The sequence below is a fragment of the Pelobates fuscus genome, chromosome 13 (assembly GCF_036172605.1).
Source record: "Pelobates fuscus isolate aPelFus1 chromosome 13, aPelFus1.pri, whole genome shotgun sequence".
In the NCBI taxonomy this organism is placed as follows: domain Eukaryota; kingdom Metazoa; phylum Chordata; class Amphibia; order Anura; family Pelobatidae; genus Pelobates; species Pelobates fuscus.
The window spans coordinates 84,059,526-84,072,872 of record NC_086329.1 but is presented as its reverse complement, the minus strand read 5'-3'; the positions used below and the strand labels follow the sequence as shown (position 1 = coordinate 84,072,872).

Sequence of the window (13,347 nt, the reverse complement as noted above, 5' to 3'; positions counted from 1 at the left end):
AAAGTCTGTTTTTCTAAAGTCTAAAACTTTTGTTTTTGTGTGGTGTGACTCAGTCACTGTTCTTATATTAAACCACACTGACTGATGATCACTGGATCCTAAACTTTCACCTACAGTAATATCTGATACCAAATCTCCATTTGTTAACACTAAATCTAGTATGGCCTCTTTACGAGTTGGCTCCTCAACGACTTGTTTTAGAGACAATCCCAGTAGGGAGTTTAGAATATGTGTGCTCCTGGCACAAGTAGCTATTTTTGTTTTCCAATTCACATCAGGAAGATTAAAGTCACCCATGATGATAACTTCCCCCTTCATTGTCATTTTAGCTATTTCATCAACTAGTAGATTATCTAACTCTTCAATTTGTCCTGGGGGCCTATAAATCACACCTACACGAGTTACTGTGTGATTACCAAATTCTAACGTAACCCAAACGGACTCTATGTTCGCCTCACTAACCTTTATTAGGCTAGATTTTATGCTATCCTTTACATACAGGGCCACCCCTCCCCCTTTCTTGCCTTCCCTGTCTTTTCTATATAAAGAGTACCCTGGTATTGCTATGTCCCAGTCATTTTTCTCATTATACCATGTCTCAGTAACAGCGACTAAATCTACACTATCAGTTGCCATTATTGCCACAAGTTCATGGATCTTATTCCCTAAACTGCGAGCATTTGTAGACATGACTCTAAGCTTATCATTTTTTAATACACTTGCTACAGGCACCTTCTGTCCTTGTTTTGGGGGACAATTGGATTGATGTTTTATCACCCTTTTGCCCCCCCCTCCTAGTTTAAAAACATCCTAGCAAAACCTCTGAACTGCTCACTGAGAACATTTGTTCCCTTTTGAGAAAGATGCAAACCATCTTTTTTGTACAGTTTATTTCCATTCCAAACAGAGCTACCATGAGCAATAAAGCCAAATCCTTGCTCCCGACACCATTCACCAAGCCACAAGTTAAAGTCCCTAATACGCATCCGCCTGTCGTTCTGAGTGTTATGCACAGGCAGAACTTCAGAGAATGACAGTGTGGAAGCAACCTGCCGTATATCATTGGCAAAAACACTAAAAACTTCCTTAACCTCTGAAACCTCATTGCAAGCCAAGTCATTTGTCCCTAAATGGACAAGTACATCCAATTCCCCTTCCTGCTTTGCTTGCTTAACAATATTACAGATACGTCTCCTGTCTCTGTGAGCAGTAGCTCCGGGAAGACACCTCACAAGACCACCATTGTCCATCTCCACACCTCTTATGATCGAATCCCCCAACAACAACTGCTTTCTATTTGGCCTCACCATAGTCTTCAAGCCTCTCTGCACAACACCACTAGCCTCAGTGCCTCTCTGCACAACACCACTAGCCTCAGTGCCTCTCTGCATACAATGTGTATCTGTATACAGAGCTTTATGAATGCAGAGCAATGTGTATCTGTATACAGAGCTGTATGAATGCAGAGCAATGTGTATCTGTATACAGAGCTGTATGAATGCAGAGCAATGTGTATCAATACAGAGCTGTCTGAATGCAGAGCAATGTGTATCTGTATACAGAGCTGTCTGAATGCAGAGCAATGTGTATCTTTATACAGAGCTGTCTGAATGCAGAGCAATGTGTATCAATACAGAGCTGTATGAATGCAGAGCAATGTGTATCTGTATACAGAGCTGTCTGAATGCAGAGCAATGTGTATCTTTATACAGAGCTGTCTGAATGCAGAGCAATGTGTATCTGTATACAAAGCTTTATGAATGCAGAGCAATGTGTATCTGTATACAGAGCTGTATGAATGCAGAGCAATGTGTATCAATACAGAGCTGTCTGAATGCAGAGCAATGTGTATCTGTTTACAGAGCTGTCTGAATGCAGAGCAATGTGTATCTGTATACAGAGCTGTCTGAATGCAGAGCAATGTGTATCTGTATACAGAGCTGTCTGAATGCAGAGCAATGTGTATCTGTATACAGAGCTGTCTGAATGCAGAGCAATGTGTATCTTTATACAGAGCTGTCTGAATGCAGAGCATTGTGTATCAATACAGAGCTGTCTGAATGCAGAGCAATGTGTATCTGTTTACAGAGCTGTCTGAATGCAGAGCAATGTGTATCAATACAGAGCTGTCTGAATGCAGAGCAATGTGTATCTGTATACAGAGCTGTATGAATGCAGAGCAATGTGTATCTTTATACAGAGCTGTCTGAATGCCGAGCAATGTGTATCTTTATACAGAGCTGTCTGAATGCAGAGCAATGTGTATCTGTATACAGAGCTTTATGAATGCAGAGCATTGTGTATCAACACAGAGCTGTCTGAATGCAGAGCAATGTGTATCTGTATACAGAGCTGTCTGAATGCAGAGCAATGTGTATCTTTATACAGAGCTGTCTGAATGCAGAGCAATGTGTATCTTTATACAGAGCTGTCTGAATGCAGAGCATTGTGTATCAATACAGAGCTGTCTGAATGCAGAGCAATGTGTATCTGTATACAGAGCTGTATGAATGCAGAGCAATGTGTATCAATACAGAGCTGTCTGAATGCAGAGCAATGTGTATCAATACAGAGCTGTCTGAATGCAGAGCAATGTGTATCAATACAGAGCTTTCTGAATGCAGAGCATTGTGTATCAATACAGAGCTGTCTGAATGCAGAGCAATGTGTATCTTTATACAGAGCTGTCTGAATGCAGAGCATTGTGTATCAATACAGAGCTGTCTGAATGCAGAGCAATGTGTATCAATACAGAGCTGTCTGAATGCAGAGCAATGTGTATCTGTTTACAGAGCTGTCTGAATGCAGAGCAATGTGTATCTGTATACAGAGCTGTCTGAATGCAGAGCAATGTGTATCTGTATACAGAGCTGTCTGAATGCAGAGCAATGTGTATCTGTATACAGAGCTGTCTGAATGCAGAGCAATGTGTATCTTTATACAGAGCTGTCTGAATGCAGAGCAATGTGTATCTGTATACAGAGCTGTCTGAATGCAGAGCAATGTGCATCTTTATACAGAGCTGTCTGAATGCAGAGCAATGTGTATCTGTATACAGAGCTGTCTGAATGCAGAGCAATGTGTATCTTTATACAGAGCTGTCTGAATGCAGAGCAATGTGTATCAATACAGAGCTGTCTGAATGCAGAGCAATGTGTATCTGTTTACAGAGCTGTCTGAATGCAGAGCAATGTGTATCTTTATACAGAGCTGTCTGAATGCAGAGCATTGTGTATCTGTATACAGAGCTGTCTGAATGCAGAGCAATGTGTATCTGTATACAGAGCTGTCTGAATGCAGAGCAATGTGTATCTGTATACAGAGCTGTCTGAATGCAGAGCAATGTGTATCAATACAGAGCTGTCTGAATGCAGAGCAATGTGTATCTTTATACAGAGCTGTGTGAATGCAGAGCAATGTGTATCTGTATACAGAGCTGTGTGAATGCAGAGCAATGTGTATCTGTATACAGAGCTGTGTGAATGCAGAGCAATGTGTATCTGTATACAGAGCTGTGTGAATGCAGAGCAATGTGTATCTGTATACAGAGCTGTGTGAATGCAGAGCAATGTGTATCTGTATACAGAGCTGTGTGAATGCAGAGCAATGTGTATCTTTATACAGAGCTGTCTGAATGCAGAGCAATGTGTATCAATACAGAGCTGTATGAATGCAGAGCAATGTGTATCTGTATACAGAGCTGTCTGAATGCAGAGCAATGTGTATCTTTATACAGAGCTGTCTGAATGCAGAGCAATGTGTATCTGTATACAAAGCTTTATGAATGCAGAGCAATGTGTATCTGTATACAGAGCTGTATGAATGCAGAGCAATGTGTATCAATACAGAGCTGTCTGAATGCAGAGCAATGTGTATCTGTTTACAGAGCTGTCTGAATGCAGAGCAATGTGTATCTGTATACAGAGCTGTCTGAATGCAGAGCAATGTGTATCTGTATACAGAGCTGTCTGAATGCAGAGCAATGTGTATCTGTATACAGAGCTGTCTGAATGCAGAGCAATGTGTATCTTTATACAGAGCTGTCTGAATGCAGAGCATTGTGTATCAATACAGAGCTGTCTGAATGCAGAGCAATGTGTATCTGTTTACAGAGCTGTCTGAATGCAGAGCAATGTGTATCAATACAGAGCTGTCTGAATGCCGAGCAATGTGTATCTGTATGCAGAGCTGTATGAATGCAGAGCAATGTGTATCTTTATACAGAGCTGTCTGAATGCAGAGCAATGTGTATCTTTATACAGAGCTGTCTGAATGCAGAGCAATGTGTATCTGTATACAGAGCTTTATGAATGCAGAGCATTGTGTATCAATACAGAGCTGTCTGAATGCAGAGCAATGTGTATCTGTATACAGAGCTGTCTGAATGCAGAGCAATGTGTATCTTTATACAGAGCTGTCTGAATGCAGAGCAATGTGTATCTTTATACAGAGCTGTCTGAATGCAGAGCATTGTGTATCAATACAGAGCTGTCTGAATGCAGAGCAATGTGTATCTGTATACAGAGCTGCATGAATGCAGAGCAATGTGTATCAATACAGAGCTGTCTGAATGCAGAGCAATGTGTATCAATACAGAGCTGTCTGAATGCAGAGCAATGTGTATCAATACAGAGCTTTCTGAATGCAGAGCATTGTGTATCAATACAGAGCTGTCTGAATGCAGAGCAATGTGTATCTTTATACAGAGCTGTCTGAATGCAGAGCATTGTGTATCAATACAGAGCTGTCTGAATGCAGAGCAATGTGTATCAATACAGAGCTGTCTGAATGCAGAGCAATGTGTATCTGTTTACAGAGCTGTCTGAATGCAGAGCAATGTGTATCTGTATACAGAGCTGTCTGAATGCAGAGCAATGTGTATCTGTATACAGAGCTGTCTGAATGCAGAGCAATGTGTATCTGTATACAGAGCTGTCTGAATGCAGAGCAATGTGTATCTTTATACAGAGCTGTCTGAATGCAGAGCAATGTGTATCTGTATACAGAGCTGTCTGAATGCAGAGCAATGTGCATCTTTATACAGAGCTGTCTGAATGCAGAGCAATGTGTATCTGTATACAGAGCTGTCTGAATGCAGAGCAATGTGTATCTTTATACAGAGCTGTCTGAATGCAGAGCAATGTGTATCAATACAGAGCTGTCTGAATGCAGAACAATGTGTATCTGTTTACAGAGCTGTCTGAATGCAGAGCAATGTGTATCTTTATACAGAGCTGTCTGAATGCAGAGTATTGTGTATCTGTATACAGAGCTGTCTGAATGCAGAGCAATGTGTATCTGTATACAGAGCTGTCTGAATGCAGAGCAATGTGTATCTGTATACAGAGCTGTCTGAATGCAGAGCAATGTGTATCAATACAGAGCTGTCTGAATGCAGAGCAATGTGTATATTTATACAGAGCTGTGTGAATGCAGAGCAATGTGTATCTGTATACAGAGCTGTGTGAATGCAGAGCAATGTGTATCTGTATACAGAGCTGTGTGAATGCAGAGCAATGTGTATCTGTATACAGAGCTGTGTGAATGCAGAGTAATGAGTATCTATTCAGAGCTGTGAGTTTGGTTGCAGAGGGTTTATATGTAAAGTGTAATGTGAGTGCAGAGCAATGGATATCTGTAGAGAGCTGTGTGAATTAGAATTAGTTTATGTGTGTAAATGTATACATATATTAAAATATGTGTATGCAGAATGTGTATCCAATTATCCATATACAGATTATTAAGGATGTGAATATTTGAATTGGTGTATATGGAATCAGGGCCGGATTAAGAGCCCAGTGGGCCTGGTGCTGATAATTATGATGGGCCTAATTACAAAATCTTATTGACCTAAAACACTTCTACCTCCTAAGCGTCATGTATCTGATGGAGATGGTGCTGGAGGGAAACTCATAGGATGCAAGTATGAGAAAACACTACCCTTTTCTAATCTCACGCTTTCATCTTTCAAGTAAACCCATACCCTCTAACAGCAGTGTCCAGTAAAGCAGAAAGTCCATGGATGCGGTAAAAGGGTGGGCCACTGACACAAATCGCATAACCAGAACATCCGAAAGGGCGAACATACACAAAAAGGGGGCATATCTGTGTCCCCATGTCTCCCAGACCCTTAGTGTCTGTGTCCCCATGTCTCCCAGTGTCCCCATGTCACTAGCACACATTGAGAGACATTGGGACACTGGGAGACATGGGACACAGATACTAGGGAACACTGGGAGACCTGGGGACACTGGGAGACCTGGGGACACTGGGAGACATGGGGACACTGGGAGACAGACACGAGGGGACACTGGGAGACATGGGGCACTGAGACACTGTGATATATAGGGGACACTGGAGACTTGATAAAGACCTAGGTACAGGTCAAAATGTTGCAGTGTCCAATAAACCTGCTTAAAGCTATCACAGTGATTGCCTGAGTTTTTTTTTATTTTATACTAGGGGACACTGAGACACTACGGTCACAGAGACACTACGGGCAGAGAGACACTACGGGCAGAGAGACACTACGGGCAGAGAGATACTACGGGCAGAGAGACACTATGGGCACATAGAGACATGGGGCACTGAGAGACATGGGGCACTGAGAGACATGGGGCACTGAGAGACATGAGGCACTGAGAGACATGGAGTACTGAGACACTCTGATACATAGAGACACTGATTCATAGGGGACATTGGAGACTTGATAAAGACCTGGGTACAGGTCGAAACGTTGCGGTGTCCAATAAACCTGCCTAAATCTATGACAGTGAGTGCCTGAGATGTTTTCTTTTATACTAGGGGAGACATGGGACACAGATACTAGGGAACACTGGGAGACCTGGGGACACTGGGAGACATGGGGACACTGGGTGACAGACACGAGGGGACACTGGGAGACATGGGGCACTGAGACACTGTGATATATAGGGGACACTGGAGACTTGATAAAGACCTAGGTACAGGTCAAAATGTTGCAGTGTCCAATAAACCTGCTTAAAGCTATCACAGTGATTGCCTGAGTTTTTTTTATTTTATACTAGGGGACACTGAGACACTACGGTCACAGAGACACTACGGGCAGAGAGACACTACGGGCAGAGAGACACTACGGGCAGAGAGACACTATGGGCACAGAGAGACATGGGGCACTGAGAGACATGGGGCACTGAGAGACATGAGGCACTGAGAGACATGGAGTACTGAGACACTCTGATACATAGAGACACTGATTCATAGGGGACATTGGAGACTTGATAAAGACCTGGGTACAGGTCGAAACGTTGCGGTGTCCAATAAACCTGCCTAAATCTATGACAGTGAGTGCCTGAGATGTTTTCTTTTATACTAGGGGACACGGAGACACTAGGAGTCATGGGGACACTGGGAGACATTGGGAGACTATGGGACTTTGGGAGACTAGGAAACACTGAGACAGATCAGTGAGTAGAGAGAGGCAGGGAGGGAGATGCCGTAACATCTTATCACTGCCTCTCTCCACACAAACAGTGACTGGCCGGCGCTGGTATTGCAGAATAATCTCTGTTTATACTGAGACAGACATTTGTATTGCCGGTATTACTGCAATACCGGCACCGGCTAGGCAGCCTCAAATACCTGATAAATACTTCTGAGAAATACCTGGCAACCCTAAGAAATACATGAGAAATACCTGGCAACCCTAAGAGTAGTGTGTAAAAAAAAAAAAAAAAATTAAAATTAAAAAAAAGGATTTTTTTTTTTAAATCAATGGGCCTATTCCATGGGCCTATTCCATGGGTCTGGGCCTGGAGCTGCAGCTCCATCAGCCCCTATGTTAATCTGGCCCTGTATGGAATAATGGGTGCATGCAGAGGATAGTGCAGTTATCTGTGTGCAGTGCAACAGTAATAAAATGCTCTGCAACAAATACACTACTCCTTAATTGGAGATTAGTGTGACATATATACACAACTCTAGTGTATGGCACATGGCTATCAAGTGGACCACCAGCCAGATACAAATGTGTGCATGCAGTTATATGCAACACATGCTACCAGTGGGAGCACAGAGTGATGTGTTGTACAGAGGGGAGCAGGGAGCATGATACAGTGGGAGCAAAGAGTATTGTATAAAGGGATCAAGGGGCAAGGTACATATGGTAGCAGTGTATTATATAAAGGAAGCAGGGGGCATGGTACAGAGGGTAGTAGAGTATTGTATAAAGGGAGCAGGGGGCATGGTGCAGAGGATAGTAGAGTATTTTATAAAGGGAGCAGGGGGCATGGTACCGAGGGTAGTAGAGTATTTTTTAAAGGAAGCAGGGGGCATGGTGCAGAGGGTAGCAGTGTATTATATAAAGGGAGCATGGTACAGATGGTAGCAGAGTATTGTATAACAGCTGAAAGGGGCAGCATGGTATAGAGGGTAGTAGAGTATTGTATAAAGGAGAAGGGGGCATGGTACAGAGGGTAGTATAGTATTGTACAAAGGGAGCAGTGGGCATGATACAGAGGGTAGTAGGGTATTGTATAAAAGAGCAGGGGGCATGGTACAGAGGGTAGTAGGGTATTGTATAAAGGAGGAGGGGGCATGGTACAGAGGGTAGTAGAGAGTGTTGCACAAAGAGGAGCAGGGTATGGTGGACCGGAGAATGCTGCACAAAGGGGAGCATAGAGTATTGGAGTATTGTGTGATTCACAAATGAACAGTGTTACACATGCACTTTTAATAGAGGAGAGAATCTTCTTCTCCCCTTAATATGCCAACTACCCACCTGAAGTCACTGTAAGGGTGAATAATCCAGAACCCAGCAGATTTAACTCTTTGCTGCTCAATCTCTACAGCCTTGTGACTCCCAAACATCCGCAGTGAAAATTTATTTACAGCTGGCTGTAAGAAGGCCCCAAATTGACGCTGCATGAAAGTTCCATGATACTCTGTGTCACTCTGTTCAGGAGCGTCTGACTTGGGAATCAGGGGGCTTAGTCCAGGGTCTGTAGTTTGACTGAGTCCTGGGTCTGGAAACTGACCAGGAGTGGGACTCTGGTTGGACTCTGCAGCTGGGGACTGATTGGACCCTGTCTGGCTGGGTTCAGAAACAGGACACTTGATAGTTCCAGGAGCAGGAGAAAGTTTGGATCCAGGAAGGGCATTTTGACTGGATCCAGGGGCAGATGATTGATTGGAAACAGAGGTGGGAGACTGATTTGATACAGGGGTAGGAGACTGATTGGATCCAGCAGCAGAAGAATGTGTGGATCCATTGGCAGGAGATTGATAAGATCCATCAGTGGGAGGCTGATTGGGCCCAGGGGAAGGAATTTGGCTGGGTGCGAGGACAGCAGACTGATTTGGCCCAAGGACAGCACTCTGAGTGGCTGCGGGGACAGGAGACAGGTTAGATCCAGGGGTGGCAGACTGTTTAATGCCAGGGACTATGGATTGGTTGGGCGTGGGTGCAGGGGACTGGTTGGGTCTTGTGTCAAGAACCTGGCTGGGTCCAGGACCAGTAAACATATAGGATACAGGTATGGGAGTCTGGCCAGGTCCACTAACCAGCGTGTGGTTTATGTCAGTCGCAAAAATCTGATTGGGGATTGAAGCAGGAAACATGCCGGCTCCAGGAACAGACTGATTGGATTCAGGGACAATAGTTAAGTTGAATCTGGAGGCAGATGTCTGGTTTTGTGCAGTGACAACAGCAGATTGGGGAAGTCTGGGAGCCAGAGGTGCCTGCTTCGGTCCAGATGCAGGAGTTTGGTGGGATACAGGTGCTACAAGAGTCTGATTGGTTGCGGTGGCAAAAGCCTGGTTTGGTACTTTTGGTCTTGGACCATAAAGCTGAGCTGAGCCTGTGGAGGGGGGCTGGATTAATCCATTGGCTGAATTCTGGCTGGCTCTCTCAGAAGTAGCCTGATTAGTTGCCTGGATTGGAGTCTGGTTATTAGGGTTAAACAATTGAATTGATCCTGAGGCAGGAGGCAGTTTGGATCCTGAAGCAGGTGATTGTCTCGGTGTTAGACCAGGAGGCTTGTTGGATGGTTGACTTGGAGGCAACATGGGTCTGGAAACTTGATTTGGGCTACAATTTTGTACAGGGGCCTGGACCAATCCTGGTGGAGGAGTCTTGATGAATTGCAAGTCTTGAGATTGATTGTTTGTTGTGCTAGGAGACAGGTTTGGCTTTGGGGAGGGAATGTGGATGCATCCAGTTTCAGGAACATGCTGTGGTAGTGGAGTCTGATTTTGTACTAAATTATTTGGTTGGTAGAGTGGCAGAGTTGGACACACACCTGGTTCAAGAGCAGGGGGTTTGTTGAGTTCAGTGGCAGGACCATATTGGCTGGAATCTGAGGTCAGAACCTGGATTTGTTCTGGTTGAGATGTCTGATTATGGACAGGTGGTGCAGGTCCAGGATTTACAGGAGAGTGGTTGTGCCCGGGTTTGAGTTGCTTCTGATTAAATATGGGGGCAGCTGCATATTGACTAGCCCCAGTGATGGAGGGATTCTGGTTATGCCCAGGTACCGTAAAATATTGGCTTGACGTAGTGGCCGTAGAATGCTGGCTAGGTCCAGGATCAGAACTGTAGTGACTTGGACCGGAAGCAGTAGGATGCTGGCTGGGTCCAGGGGCTGGATACTGCTGACTAGTTCCAGTGGCTGGAGAAGGCTGGCTGGATCCAGGGCAAGAACTATTCTGGCTGGGACTGGGGGCAGAAGGATGCTGGCTGGGACTGGATAAACGAAGATGCTGGCTGGATACAGAAGGATGCTTGAAAGGTCCAGAGACAGCAGGATGCTGATTAGATCCTGGAGATGAGCTGTGTGCACAGAGCATCACGGGCCCCTCCTCTCCTGCCATGCCAGCCTCTCCATCTGCCATCAGGTGGCTGGCTGTGGAAAACTGGGCATCTCTTGGCTCCATGGTGCTCAGGAGCTGGAATTGGTACAAATAGATATCATTCTTTGAGCCCCCATGCTCTGATCAAAGTAGGGGGGGCAACATCCTGCCCTCCGTCACTTCTCAGCTGTGTCCTCCTGAACATCATCTTGTAAGCTCATTATTGGCAGGACATCTTCTGCCACGATGTGAGCTCACACCCAGGTGAGCAGACAGGGAGGGAGCTGTCACCGAATGGGAGGGCTGAGTACAGGAGACTGATACAAGAGAGGAATGGAGAGAGGCAGGGATGAAAAATAAAAAAGGAGGGGGATATGTGGAGGGGGGAGGTGATGGCAGGGAGGTTGTAGAACGGGAAAGATTTGGCATTGGAAGGAGAATAATGCGAGGGACATGGAGATATACGATAGAGAGAAGGAAGAGAAGGGGGTGTGTAGACAGGATGGGTTAAGACAATACAGTGAGGGTTCTGAAAGGATGGAGAAATAGAATAATAGGGAAATACAGAGACAGGGAAGAAAGAATGTCCAAAAAACAGACAGGGAAAAAAGAGAGAATATAATGAGAGGGAAATTTAGATATAGAGAAGAAAGAATAAGGTGTGAGTAATAGACAGGTGAAAAAAGGAACATAGTGTGAAAGAAATACAAAGGGACAAAGGGAAGAAAAACAGTCACAGGCATTTAGAGATAAATGACCGAGGTGGAACTACAGCCACAAAGGGCTGGAGAGTAAGGTGGGAGGGAATGTAAAAATATAGAGGTTAAAGAACAGGATGAGACGTGAATACAGAGCAATGGGGCACAAAGAAAATAGGGTTACAGGAAAATGCAAAGAGACCTAGGAAAGAGAATGGGGTGAGGGAATTAGGAAGGGTAAAGGTAGAATCAGTGTAGGGAATACGGTGAATATGGAGCAACAAAGTGCGGACGGAGAAAAGGGTGAAAAGGAGATATGGAAAAATAAAATAGGGTTAGACAGGATCACAAATTGACAAGGAAAGTGTGGGTCTCATTCATAAAACTGTGAATTGTAGCAAATTGAAAACTCAATTACAAAAAGTAGGTAAAAAAATAAAGAAATGTTGATTTTTATAAAAAAAAATTCTAACTCCGCTATAGCCTAACTATTTTAACATATTCTTTTTAATTCCAGGTTTACGTTCACTGCAATTCAGTGTTTTGTGATTAAATTCCTGACACAGAAGGACAGGAGAATTATAGAGGAAATGAGAGGGTCTGATAGATGGGAATTTGACTAGAAAAAGGTGGCATGGGGATGCATGATTTTGAAGGGAGACAGGAGAATTTGTGATGTAGGTCGTTAACAGTATTAATAAATTTTTCCTTTGGCTTGATCCAAGAATATAATATTTATAAAAACCCAAGGAGTGTACTGAATATAATTGTGTCAGGCTATGGGAATACTGTTTTGACCCCTGACAGCTTTTATTAGAGGTATGGCAACCAATGTAGCATATTCACTGAATATGAGTTTGGATGCTATGGCAAGGATTTAGAAATATAGATTTGTGTTAATCTTTCAGGATAAATAACCCAATCACACCGGGAACAGGATACAAGAATAATTCTAACGAGGATAGTAAAGCTAAAAAAGCTAAAAGATAAAAGATACACTGATCAGCCACAATATTAAAATCACTGACAGGTGAAGTGAATAACTATGCTTATAACGTTACAATGGTACCTGTCAAGGGGTGGGATATATTAGGCAGCAAGTGAACAGTCATTTCTGATTTTCATGTCTTGGAAGCAAGGAAAATGGGAAGTGAAAAGATCTGAGTGACAAGGGCCAAATAGAGAGATGGATAATTGACTGGGTTAGCGCGTCTCCAAAACGGCAAGTCTTGTGGGTGTTCCCAGTATGAAGTGATTAGTACCTACCAAAAGTGGTGCAAGGTAAGACAACTGGTGAACCCGAACCAACATCAGGGTCATGGGCGTCCATGGCTCATTGATGCACGTGGGGAGCTGGTCTATGTGAATGTCTACGTGAATGTCCGAATTGGACCATGGAGCAATGGAAGAAGGTTGCCAGGTCTAATGAATCATGTTTTCTTTTAGATCAGGATGCCTGGGTGAATGTGCGTTGTTTACCTCGTTGCTTCCTTACTGCAGCATATCCACTATTGCGAGAACGCTGTACAGCTTTTTTGTCCTGGAAGAGGCCCCGTGGCAGCCTCGAGTCTGTGACAGGTATAAGGTATTCTGAGTTCCTCACTTTAGTGGGAGATTAATATGAGTATTGTTTTATTTGAAATGTGTCCCGTACCCCGAGGTGGGCTACAATTGACTTTACCCTTTTATTTTCCTGATAAAGTTTTGTAGGTGAGTACACCTGGCAGGGTTGGTAGTCATGGTGACTGGACGTTGTGCCATAGGAAGTTGAAGCCTGCCGTAATGACATGGAGTTGACCTTAGGAAATTTTAGACCCTTCTG

General features: G+C 43.9%; 2 protein-coding genes across 2 annotated transcripts in view; both read right to left on the bottom strand.

The window, feature by feature from the left end:
* The window catches only part of HCN3 (hyperpolarization activated cyclic nucleotide gated potassium channel 3), a 57,093-nt gene extending 45,985 nt beyond the window's left edge, over positions 1-11,108 (bottom strand). Inside the window, exon 1 of the mRNA XM_063439391.1 lies at positions 8,759-11,108. Within this exon, the coding sequence (XP_063295461.1) occupies positions 8,759-10,911 (2,153 nt within the window). The 5' untranslated portion in view covers positions 10,912-11,108. The remainder of the gene's footprint in view (positions 1-8,758) is intronic.
* RUSC1 (RUN and SH3 domain containing 1) overlaps positions 1-13,347 on the bottom strand; it is a 308,029-nt gene that overhangs the window by 165,426 nt on the left and 129,256 nt on the right. The gene's annotated exons all lie outside the window — the stretch shown is intronic.